Source organism: Eleginops maclovinus, chromosome 17, assembly GCF_036324505.1.
Source record: "Eleginops maclovinus isolate JMC-PN-2008 ecotype Puerto Natales chromosome 17, JC_Emac_rtc_rv5, whole genome shotgun sequence".
Lineage (NCBI taxonomy): Eukaryota > Metazoa > Chordata > Actinopteri > Perciformes > Eleginopidae > Eleginops > Eleginops maclovinus.
The window spans coordinates 15718262-15731336 of NC_086365.1; the positions used below are offsets into that span (position 1 = coordinate 15718262).

The window sequence follows — 13075 nt, forward strand, 5'->3', positions numbered from 1 at the left end:
ATTAAACTGAAATATATATACACATTTATTGGGAATATGCATCACAGGAAGGTAATGGTCTACTGTTCTGCGATTTTCCTCACACTTCTCAGCAAAATCAGCAGTTAAGGGAAGGTTATGTGGCCTTAAGTCAAAACTACCAAACTAGTAAAGTCAAAATACACCCCAACTTTAAAACTTCTAGACAACAAGTGGCTAAATTGTACTTTTACACATTTTGAACTTCACTAATTCATTCATAAGGTCATACTAGACTTCAGCCAGTTAGCCAGTGAGCATTTCTATCTTGACTAGTTGAATGGGGATAAGATTTGGAAGGATAGGAACAATTCTAGATATTATGTGTGGGAACCTGCTCAAAAATCGGAATAAGAATTGAGTTTATTTCCAGGTACATGTAGTCCTACACATACATGGAATTTGCTTTGGTGTGTCATGGTGCAAACATACACAACATCAAAAAATAAGTTGTAAAAGAAGGTCAAAAATATAACAAAGACAAGGATTTACACCCAATTTAAAAACACAAATGAAAAAACGGATCTAAAAATACGTATTACAATTAATATATGACCACCTGTAGAGTGTTATATTTTAAATTGGAGGTCTTTAACAAATTGAACATAATATAATACCCGTTCTTGCCTTTTTAATTAATATACACACCTTATTTTTTCCATTTTATTACAAAAAACTAAGAAACTAGATCCCGCTCTTCATACTCCGATACGGTAGATGGTGATGTGCCATGAGGTGAGCATATCAATCCGCCATTTAATGCAGACGACGAAGAAGAAATAGAGAACAAACGAAGAAGAACGAAAGATGGAACCAGAGAAGTCAGAGAAAGAACTTAAAATGTTTAAATCTAAAGAGAACTCCATATCTTTACCCAAACACTCATACTGGTTTGACTTCTGGTTGTTCGTGGTTTTTGACATCGCGTTTTTCCTCGTCATGTATTTTATAGTCCCGTAAGAAAAGGTGAGTTGGAGATGAGAAGTTTCTAGATAACGTTTTGTAACTGAGGGCGGATACGGAAGTGGATCAAATTTAGAGCTAATGTTAAAAAGCTATTTATTTGTCACTATTTTGCATTAGTTGGAGAAGTAAAAGTGCCAATACATTACTGTCAAAATACTAAGTGAAAGTACGAAAGTATTACAGGCTACAATGAGTATTAAAAAGTAGTACTCATTGTGCAGAAAGTGGGTATATACTTATATGTATGTGGCACTGTGGCATTAAGTTGTTATGGACTGTTTTGTAATATATTAAAATGATTAGTCCACCAGCTGAATTTTAAGAGATGCAGTTTGTTGAAAGTAGCTCAATCTTTTAAGAATGTAGTGAAGTAAAAGTATAAAGTAGCATTTAATAGAAATACTCAAGTACAGAACAAACCTCCCACCTCAGAATTGTATTTCAGTTCAACAGACCCCAGAAGAGTTGTCCCTTTAAATAGTAAGCTAACACTAACAAGATTCAAGAAGCTTTATTTATCCAGAGGGAAATTGCTGTGCAACAGTTGCAGGACAAAGTGAGAGGTCAAATCCGACTAACATAAAATAAACTAAGTAAAAGCAATACAATTACAGTTAATATGTAGGTATACAACAATACACACTGTGCAATTTAGCAGCATATATAAAAATAAAATAGGTATAAACTAAATTAAGTGATACAGTGGAATTGGATAAAGTGACGTTTTGGCCTCAGGACGCAGACTGTGTCCATCCTGCTCAAATACTAGCAATGTCAACACAACAAATAAACCAGAAGTAGCTGGGACAAATGTTTGGTATTCTCGCTTTAAAAAATACCAAAACAAGTCATTTAATATTTAGACAATTATCAATTTCCTATCCCCTCAGCTCTGATGCAAGTGAATTATTGTTTAAACGTCCCCTGATTAAACGACTGATGATCAGTTTGGTAATTTCCTTTATCATGAGGGTTGTTTCAGTAAATGATCTAAAATGCAGTACAACGTGCATCATGAAACAAAGGTTACAATCATTATAAACAGCTATTAAAACAATTAAAAAGTTAGTATTTTGGGTAAACTTCACACCACCATATCCATAAATTCTTAGTAAAAGTTTGTGCTTCTTTTTTATCCGATCCAAGTAGCCCCTGTAAGCCAACTTTAGAGCAATATACAAATGAATATATGTTGAATATTAAGCTTTTCTATAACTTTTAATAAAAATCAATAGTGCTTTTTAGAATCAACACGGTTTAATTAAACATGGTTTCACAATATTAAGTTTATAAGTAGTTTCTTACACTCCAAGGTTGCATTAGTATTGGTCTGCTTGTAAAACCACTGAAAATATCGCAATAAATCCTGGAGGAAAAGTATTGTAGTCTGTTCAAACAGCTCTATGTCTGACTTTTAACCTTCAACATTCCTTTCCAGGTGTTTCCCCTGGAGAGAAGAGTCCCTGCTGTCAGGAATGCTAACAACCCACCTCAACACCATGTTTTTGAGGATATCACATCCCATGTTCCCAAAACTTGGACTAGAACCACAAGTCAGAACGTGTGGCTCCTCCTGCGCCTCCACCAGACATTTGACGCACAGCGCTCGGTCTTTCTGCACGGATGGATTCCCCTTGTTCCTGCCGGGAAGAGATTAACTTCAAGTTGTTTTAATGAAAAGTGACAATGGCCCATATGATGATCCCTGCTGTGATCACACCACAGAGCTTACCTGCACACCACGGAGAAAATCGTGATGATCTGGAAACTGATTACTGCACATCTTGAAAATTTGCACATGTGAAGTAGTGGAAATAAAATGTTTTACTTGTATGTGCTCATCGTGACTATTTCTTGCTTAGGTACAGCATATACAAACACATTAACATGCATTTTGAAGTATGTATTATTATATAAAAGATACCTATGTAACATTAAGGAGTGATAATACATTTCAATACACAAACAACAACCATTAATACACCGTTTAATTCACCAGATGGATTATGATGGACAGGCCACCTACTGCTAACATGAATTATCTAATGACTACTTTAGATAATCCCAAGTAAATCCATATATATGACAAATGTAATTTAAATAAAAAAGATATATATCATTTGTGTTTTTTAATCATCTGTTGATTATAGCAGGATTCCTGCTTTAATTTAATGTGCTTTAAAATGATTTAAAAGTGCTTTGATTTTGAATAAAGAACTTTAAAATGTGTTTTGATTGTCTACTTATGGACAGTTGGCACTTTTTGATAGCTATCTCATTTACCACAGCTGTAATGATGTGGAAAAAGCTCCAAAATGTACCTTGACATTATTGAAAAATAGCACCTAGTGTGTATCCGTCTCTAAGCTCTTATTTTGAAAGGTTGCGAATGTGCTTCCGGTCGACTAGAAGCTAACAACAATAGCATGCAAGCTTAAAGCAGTTTCCTCAGGGACTTCTGAAAGTTACTTTGCTTTCATTATGGACACGACTGGCACTGAATATCCAGTGGAAAACACAGGTCCGTTTATTGGAGGATTCATGTTTATGTCGCAGCTAACAGCTAGCAGCTAGCAGCTAGCTATCATGCTATGCAAACACATTAATGCAACTTTGATTTGATGTAAGAGCATATGCATTGCTTTTTAAAGAAAGTGTGGAATAAATACATGTTGATATACTCGTGCTTTACTACATTTATTTAAACACTCACAGTTACTTTGTACATATAAGATGCCGATATTGTATATCACTACTAATCTACACAGTGTTTTGTAGTACCTTAATTTGGTTTGGACGAAATACAATACTTAAATGCTCTTAATGTAGAAAAACAGGGTGATATAATAACCATAATAATAAAATACTGTGAAAAGCTCAATTCTGCATGACACGTACTATTTATTTTGATTATTACAGTATATTTACCTGACTAAACTAATGTATTTTATATTACTATGAAACTGGTCATTGTGCAAAATGACTACCTTTACTTTTTTGTACATTTTGAAGCTTGTACTTTTGTAAGTAAACTTGGAATTCAGGAGTTTTGCTTGTAAGCAGAATCAGAAACAGGTTTACACACATGAGGAATTTGCCTTGGTGTACATACATAAACACAGTTAAGACAGATCAAAGGTAAGAAAAACAACCAGAGGATAGTATTACAAGCAAACAACTATGCACCGTATACAATTGGGTTGGAGTATTTTAAGACCAAAGTGTTTGGACAGGTACTGAAGTAAAGGCTCTTCCATAGCTGCTTCTGAAAGGTGTGTTCTGACCACACGTCTCCACAGATATCTTCCTGCCGCTGTCCTCCCTGCGGCTGCTGATCCCTCCTCTGCGGCTGCTCTCTGCAGCCATGTGGCAGGTGGCTCAGCGGAGAGAGGTTCTGGATTACGAGAGGCTGGATGAGTTTGTGACGCTGGTGACGGCGACGGTGCCGGACCTGCTGGACCCGAAGCAGCGAGGGAAACTGCTTCTGCGCCTGAGAGCCAAAGTGAGTGCAGGTCACACAAATGTTGATTATTGTACAATGATGTCTAGCTCAGGGATGCCTTTCTCTTCTCTTGTTCTTCAGACTGTTCTGGAGTTGTGCAGGAATGAGGAAACAGCCGACATGTTGTGCATTCAGCCTCACCTGGACCGAATCCGCCCGCCAGGACACACAGGAGTAAGTGAGAGCAGGGTTGCAATTTTAAAAAGACCTTGTCACACACACACACACACACACCTACAGTAGTGTTGAGTCCGTCTTCTTTAAAGATAACCCTGATAGTGTTTTTCAGAGTGGAGATGCAGAGGTGGATGCAGAGGAGGCCATTTTTGTGGAGCTTGTCCAAACGCTCCTGAAAGACCCGGCAGAGAGGAAGCAATTCTACCAGGCAATGCAGCTTCACATTAAACCCAGCTGGCTCTTTTAAAAGCTTCTCATTGTGGTATTAATTGCTTTCTTTGTCTTTGCAGGAGGTTTTCCCAACAGAGTACGGTCCCTGCTACGACTCAGACATGCAGCTCCTTGTGTGGGAGTTTCTGTGTAAACTGGAGAAGCTCCTGCCGGTACCAGACCTCAGTCAGGTACATTACGTATCAGCAGTTTTAACATGAATCATGCACTGTGAATAAAGGTTGTTATTATACACACAATTGGAGACATCCCAGGTGAACAGGTAAGCGTTGTTACTGTATGATCACGTTGTTCCTGCTCTTGTATACACAGACGGTGTCCTGGCTGACGTCGGCCCCCTCTGTTCTGAAGGACTGTCTGCAGACGCTCTCCAATCCAGACGACCTGAGCTCCCTCCTGCAGCACCACAAATGCCTCGAGCACCTCGGAGAACAAGGTTTACATCATCTACTTTCCACACTAGATCAAATACAGTTAATCCTACTGGGATATTGTGGGAATAACAGGGAAGACAGGGGGATAACAAAATGTTTTCTGTGTTTTCCTCAGGTACCACAGTGGAGATGTCCTCCCAGGTGTTTGCCTGCTCAGAGTGTCCATTCTTCCACATGCAGGAGTCCTTCCTGCTGCAGCACATCGAGCAGAGTCACCCCGAGCAGCACCGGCGTCAGAGAGCTGCAGAAACATCTAACGTCTCCAAGAAGAAGAAGAAGCCTCAGCGTCCCGAATTCCCGAAGCCGTTCCCCATCCACGACAGACCCAACCCTCACGAGTGCCTGGAGTGCGGCAAAACGTTCACCCGTGCCTCGGACGTGACTCGACACCAGCGGACGCACACCGGCGAGCGCCCGTACAACTGCGACGGCTGCAGCAAGAGCTTCAAGAACTCCTGGGATCTGACCCGGCATCAGCGCATTCACACCGGAGAGCGGCCCTTCCTCTGCTCCAAGTGCGGCAAACAGTTCACGCAGATGGGGCTGCTTAAGTTGCATTTTGACAGAACCGCCTGCGGACAGACCTGCAACCCGCCCTTGTTCTTATCGGCAGAGGTCGTGGTGGCAGAGGAGACGTCGGAGAAGGAGGTTGGGCAGTACAAATGCCAGAAATGTGGCGAGAGCTTTGCGAGCATCCTGGAGCGTCTGAGGCACAGGCAGGGGCATTTGATAAGGCATCAGTACAAATGCTCCTCGTGTGAGAAGATATACAGTCGAGCGTCCGACCTGAAGAGACACCAGATGAAACACACCGGGGAGCGTCCGTTTCCCTGTGAGTGCGGGAAGAGCTTCACACACGTTTGGCTTCTGAATAAACACAAGCAGATCCACAGCCGGGAGCGTCCGTTCCCCTGCACCGAGTGCGGAAAGAGCTTCACGCAGCTGCAGATCCTCAACCGGCACCTGCTGACCCACAACGGACAGCGGCCTTTCCGGTGCTCCTACTGCGACAAGAGCTTCACGCAACTGTCCAGCCTCACCCGCCATGAGAGGATCCACACAGGCGAGAGGCCATACAGCTGCAGCACCTGCGAGAAGACGTTCCTCACCCATGGGGAGCTGGTAAGGCACGAGCGCAGCCACAGCAACTGCAGGCCGTTCTCGTGTCCTCAGTGCACCAAGAGCTTCAAAACCAAGCGAGCGCAGAGCGAACACCTCAACACCCACAGAGGAGAGCGGCCGTTTGCGTGCAGTCGATGCGGAAGGAGGTTCGCCAAGTCGGCCTCGCTCATCAGACATAATCTGACTCACACCGGGGAGCGGCCGCATCGGTGCTCGCAGTGTGGGAAAACCTTCCTCACATCGGGGGAGCTGCTTCTCCACAGACGGATTCATACGGGAGAGAAGCCGTATCCCTGCAGCCACTGCGAGAGGAGGTTCAGGTGCTCATCCGACCGCAACATGCACATCCGGACACACACCGGGGAGAAGCCTCACAGCTGTGTGTTCTGTAAGAAGAGGTTCTCCACTTCCACCAGGCTCAAGAGACACGTGCAGACTCACATGGAGAAGGAGGTAGTCCAGGAGTCATTTGGTGTTTGAGCTTTAAGGAGCGAAGGATTTATGAAGGATGACGAGTGCCGCTTTATCTTTTAAGATAAAAATAAAATGTATTTAATCGATAATTTGGTTTTTATTACCCCAGCCAAAATAGGACTGGCTCTATTTCTGTGACTCTTGGTGAAAGGCTGTAGCAGGACTTTAGAAAGAAGCCATTAATGTTTTGATGCATTCATTTGGTTTTAGAAAATGCATGTTGGGAATATGTGACATGCACATGACATGCATTATTAACTTTCAAAATAAAATAACTTAGTATTTTTTAAATACTACTGGAAATAAAATGTTATACTGAGTACGTGAAAGGGTAGTATGCAACCGGATTCAACAGACCAAATGTTAAATAAAGAAGTAGCTTCACATTTACTCAAGAATTTACTTTTTTAATCACCAATTATACAGTGATGTGATAATATATATTGAATTACGGTCATTCTGCTTTCCTTTCTGGTACTTTTAAGTATATTTTGATGCCAATACTTGTGTACTTTTACTTGAGTAAACGTTTGAATGCAGACCAGAGTATTCCAACACTTGTGTACTTTAACTTAAAGATCTGAGTACTTCTTCCAACCAAAGGAAAACATCCCCATTATCTCCAATCACTGCTACCACGTGGCTGTCACATGGGGGTTCCATAAGTCAGGTTTGAAAATAAGAACTCCCTCCCAAGTTTCCCGCCGCGCCGCTTATCTTACACCAACTTCCGGTCCCACCCACATTCTCGTGTCTCTTCCGGGTGACACAGCACAGACTTTATTATCCAGTGAGCCGTCGACATCTGAACGCTGTAAACAAAAGTTTCTCCAGGGCTAAACTCTCCCAACACGCTACACGAAAAGACATGCATATTAAAACAGGTGAGTTTGGACCACTTTGTGACACTAGTGACCGAAAACGCCTCACTTTCAACGGCTGTTTTGTTGTCCTGGCGACGGTGTTAGCCTACTTTAGCTTAGCATGTTAGCCGCTTTTTGAATGGAGGGTTACGAAACTTGGGCTAACGTGCTAAGCTAGCTGTACATTTCACGATGTGGTGGAAAATGTATAGCTATCTCCTCGACGACAACAGACAATGGGATATATTTACGTTGTAATGAAAATGTCCTAACGGTTTATGAATGAAAATGTCGAGTTTTCACTGCCGTACCGTGACGATGCTAATTCAAGTTTGCTAACACTGGTAGCTGCCAACACCGCAAAAACAAATCCCTGCATGTTGTTATGGACTCGGATGAATCCAGAGCAGTGTGTATGTATAATTACATTTATGTCAGGCTGTTTATAAAGCCAGCCTGCATTAGTAACCCTCTCCATTTGCTTTAATATGAAGCGCTTTGGAGCAGCACGCTGTCCAGGCCGAGTGTGTCCTTTTTCTTAATCGTGTTTGTGACCCTACAGGTTATGTAAGACTATAAATGACCTGTGGTGTAAAGTAGCTAAGTACACCACTTAAGTACAACTTGAGGTACTTAAGTTGAGTATTTCAATGTCTTCCTACTTTGTACTTTTACTTCATTGCATTTATTTAATCCCTTTAGTTGCTAGGCAGATTTGGATTAATGATGGTAAATATAATCTGCCCTTAAATCAGACTTTAGTTCACCTGGAGTAAATCCAGCAGCTACCCTGCAGTATACAAAGCCATTAGAACTAGCTGCACCTTTACCAGCTCTGAGAACACTTTAATGATCAATCATTATAAAACATATCAGAGATATTATTCTGAAATGGACCAATCAGACAATGACTACTTTTACTGTCGCTGCTTTAAGTACATTTAGAGGAGAGTACTTTCTACTTTCACTGGAGGAACATTTAGAATACTTTTACTGTGACAGAGTATTCCTACACTCTGGTACTTCTACTTTACTCAAGTACAAGACCTGAGTTCTTCTACTTTACTCAAGTACAAGATCAGAGTACTTCTACTTTTACTCAAGTACAAGACCTGAGTACTTCTACTTTTACTCAAGTACAAGACCTGAGTACTTCTACTTTTACTCAAGTACAAGACCTGAGTACTTCTACTTTACTCAAGTACAGGATCCTACTTACTGATACATATAAGCTTGAACCTAATGAGTATTTTCTCTATAATGAACATACTGTAGGTGCTCCTGCTTCTGTTAAACTCACACACACCCATGTAAATTATTTTCAGTACCATAGATACTCTCATTTACATCGTATGATAACTGTCAATTAATACCGTGGTATCTTTATATTATTGCAAAGGTAGCTTGGAGTAACCATGTGATGTCATGTGGGGAAATCATTTTATGATCCATTGCAAAGTGAAGAGTCTCGTGGAGTGAAACACGCATAATAATTTACAGTGTGTTATTCACTGTGTCGACAAGAATCTCACTGTAGTTAAATAAGAGCCGGACAGTGGTGTGTATAGTTGTGTGTTTCTAATTGTCAGTCCAAGCTTATGGTAGCGTTATCGTCCCCAAGAACTGAATCATGTTTCTGATGTTCGTCATATCTAGATAATATATGCATGGTTTGTGGAGTAAGTATTTACATGTGTAAAGGACTTGCCTTTTGACCTACATAGAATTGTAACTGTTAAAACTACAGAGGAAAAAAATATGTCATTTATTTAAGTTTGATAAGATGAGGCTGTGGTTTTCCCAGAGCTCGCAATAGTCCATTATTTAAGGGAAAATTGTGTGTCAGTGACTGATCTCACTACTATGAGAGCACTAACACAATTAAACATGCATATAATTAGACTAAACTAAGCTTTCCAATCATAGCATTTTTGCACAGACTGTCTCAGAAATACAGAATGCAGAAATATTCAAACACATTCTTAAGAAACTGCATTCCCCAGACTGCTTCGTATTTGCATAACGTGTTCTGTTGAGAGTAGACTATTTGGCATCTACATCTGTAACCTACAAATACTCGGTTAATTCAGCAGATATTTGACGTCCTACTCCTCCTCTCTTTCAGGTACATGGGAAGCTAGCAACCCTGTGTGTGAGTCCGACACTCTGTGCGATCCAGCAGTCCTCGTCGCAGCCACAAACCCAGAGCCTCACATTCGCAACCGTCGCCTGTCTCCTGGCTCTGGGAACTGCGGAGGAGGTGGAGGAGGTGGAGGCTGCATCTCTGGAGGAATAGACGAACCACTACCCCGGACCATTTTACCCGAAGGCGACCTGATCCGACCCGGCCACGTTCACACCTTCAGTAGAGACAAAGAGCACAAGAACCAGCAGCACAAAGGCCGAAGCCTCCGCAGAGAGAGCCAGAAGGGGGTAGGCCGAGCAGCGAAGGTCCACCAAAAGGAGCGGTGGGTCGAGGACAGTCTGTCGCTGCTCAAACCTCCGCCCGCCTTCCCGGTGCAGGACAGCCCCGCCAAGCTGCAGCCGGCCGTCAGCTACGCCTCCAAGGTGAAGGCGAGAGTGGCCAGCGGAGGGCTGGAGGAGGACCGCCCGGCCATCGGCGTCCTGCTGCAGAACCAGTGGGGGCTCAGTTTCATCAGCGAGGCGAAGCCGGCTGGAGAGAACCGACCCGCCGCCGGCTCCACAGACGCCCAACAGTCAGCAGACCCACAGACGCCCCCCGAAGAAACGCCCACAATCGCTACCTCTGTTCCCCCCAACACACGCCCAGAAGAGGACGAGAGCAACGGGAAGCTGCTGCTCAGCTGTCGCCACCTAGTGGAAGCTCTGAACTATCACAGTCGAGGTGAGCCGCTCCTGTCAGATGATTTATTTTATTTACAGATCCTCTGCTGCAGACTTCTGAGATATTTGACAGAATATACTGCAGAGATTAAGCGTCCGTCACAGACTGAAAGCTCCGCTGTTTCAATCTCTCTTCTGCACGTAGCACTTAAAAATGTCTGGCTTTAAGTGAGGCTAATGCAGGAGCACTTAATCTGTAAGGGCTTAGAGACAGGAAGTGTACCTGCAGGATTCTTCCTTTGAGTTTGTTTCTTCATGGTTGCACTTTGGACGACGACTGCTAAATGTAATGTTAAAAATGGTTCAATTCATTAATCCTGCTCTCTATTTTCTCTCCTCAGAATGGAACGCTATATGTAACAAACAGAAAAAAGGTACGTTGACTCAATGTTCTCACTCACAATAACAAGAATAATCTGATCTGATTTAAAGATCTGTTGCCTGAACCAGATCAGGTCCAGGCTGTAATGTCTCAAAATTTCCCCAAAGCTTTAGTCAGAGTTCGGACAACTTCGTCCAGTTAGTTTTAGTCTGTTTCTAAAATAAAAAGCCACTTACCTTTGTCGCAATCGAGGCGGCATATAATCACAAACGATCAATTTAAACTAACTTAATTTAGAGGCAGCAAAAGTAGATCTCAGTAGAATCCAATACAACAAAAAGATCTCCAGAGAGAGACTTAGGTTTAATTCACAAAAACAAATAATGAAGTTAATTTAATCTAAAGATATTTGCAGATATAAGGGCTCTAACAGTAGATCACCATTACGCTTTGATTTACCACACCAGAAAGTCTTGCAGAAACAGTGTGTTCTCTCTCTCACACAAACACACACACACACACACACACACACACACACACACACACACACACACACACAAATACACTTGTTTGTTGGTGCGTTGTTTACGTTGACACCCCTTCCTTGTGTTTCTGCAGGTCTGAAAAAGGTCGTCTGGTACAAGGACCCCGAGGAGCACCCAGCCTAGCCGTGTGAATAAAACCCAAAGCATATATCAACACACACATCACACACACATGCACATTAAAACATGTAAAGATGGACACATTTACGAGTCCCGTTCACACACACTGCACTCAGGATGATGTCTTCACGCAAAGCCACACTGAGACACTTTGGACTAACTCTTGAGAGCTCACAGCGATGGACTTTTTTAACGCCTTACAGAGAGCCTGCCTTAAATAATCAGAGCTGTTCACCCCCTCATTACATTTTTAGCTTGTGTGTGTGTGTGTAGAGCTGGTGTTTTTTAAAAACAATCTTTTTCAAAAGCTGTAACTTAATTTACCCCCCCCCCCCCATCCTTTATTTTTCCTTTTGAGAGCTGCCGTTTTATCTCCTTGTTTTTGTCCTCTGTAAAGCGAGTGGTCAATCAAGCACTTTGTTAAAAATCAATTGTGACCAATCCCCTGTGTGCCCTCAGCAGGGCAATTAGTGCCCCCCCTCTCCTTCCCCCTTTTACACACGGAAGAATGTCTCGTACCTGTTTGGGATCTCCGGTTCATGTATGCAGAGGATGTCATCAGTTTACAGGGGGGGTGTAGTCAGAGCACAGCGGAGTCCACCCCGTCAGATCCTAATGCTGTGTCCATTTCTGTTTTTATTTCGTTCCCTAACCGGGCCGATGTTACTCCTGTATCCATGAGGGATCTAACCATGTTTTTTTTTCTTTTTGAAAAAATATATTGAATTAAAAAAAAGATACACTGGAGAAGGAGGAATGTACGTGAACAGTATTGCTTAATAAAATGAATAAACTTGACATGTTGTATTTAAGTCTTTTTATTAATGATGCTCACATCTGTTGCCTTCCGCCTTCTGACGGATAACTAAACAGTTCTCCTGTCATTTTAAATTAAGGAGGGGTTTTCCTTCATTCCAGACATGCAGGGTTTGAGTTCTGAGGGGTAACTGGGTCACACTTACTAGAAGTAAAGGACAGTTGAGCTTCAGGTGGTGAGCAGCCAGCCACTGAGGGAGGTCAGCCAGACCTGCTAGGTTTCAGACCGGGGGAAACGCATCTCTATTTCACACTGTATCTCTCACTGCCGCTGGAGAGGCCTCCTAACTAAATCAGATCAGAGATTCACATGTTTTCTAGGTTACAAGAGGCACTTCAATTCATTCTTGTGTTTAAGCTGGGAGTCTTGATTTCAAGAGGTAGAAAATAATCAGCAAGTCACCTCACAGTCCTTACGGGTTGAGCGATCAGGGCGCTTGTCTGGACAATCTGGCACAAAGTGAGCGCTGTCGTCTGGACTGAACCTGGAACACTGTGTTCTCTAATCACACACTATTTCAGGAGTCAGCTGTGAGGCTGTGGTACTTGGATCGCCTGCAGTTTAAACACAGGGAAAATACAACAGCACTTTAAGCCCGTAAGAGTTTGTCACAGTATGT

General features: G+C 42.4%; 2 protein-coding genes across 3 annotated transcripts; both read left to right on the top strand.

Annotated features, from left to right (window-relative positions):
- The first annotated feature begins 752 nt into the window (after positions 1-752).
- Positions 753-7419, top strand: LOC134879546 (zinc finger protein ZFP2-like). Of its 2 annotated transcripts, XM_063906110.1 has the most exons (8): positions 753-984; positions 2423-3505; positions 4284-4486; positions 4568-4660; positions 4776-4871; positions 4954-5064; positions 5207-5330; positions 5444-7419. In XM_063906110.1, exons 2-8 carry the CDS (start codon positions 3466-3468, stop codon positions 6928-6930), a joined length of 2154 nt encoding a protein of 717 aa, XP_063762180.1. In that variant the 5' UTR covers positions 753-984; positions 2423-3465; the 3' UTR covers positions 6931-7419. The 2 variants fall into 2 exon arrangements, with proteins under 2 accessions (XP_063762180.1, XP_063762181.1); XM_063906111.1 differs by lacking the exons at positions 753-984; positions 2423-3505 and having other exon boundaries at positions 4286-4486; positions 4766-4871.
- A 157-nt stretch (positions 7420-7576) lies between these two features.
- si:ch211-214j24.10 (uncharacterized protein LOC558894 homolog) lies at positions 7577-12437 on the top strand. The gene is made up of 4 exons (XM_063905490.1): positions 7577-7808; positions 9913-10653; positions 10994-11026; positions 11593-12437. The coding sequence occupies exons 1-4, from the start codon at positions 7793-7795 to the stop codon at positions 11640-11642; spliced, it is 840 nt and encodes a 279-aa protein (XP_063761560.1). The 5' UTR covers positions 7577-7792; the 3' UTR covers positions 11643-12437.
- The last annotated feature ends 638 nt before the right edge of the window (positions 12438-13075 follow it).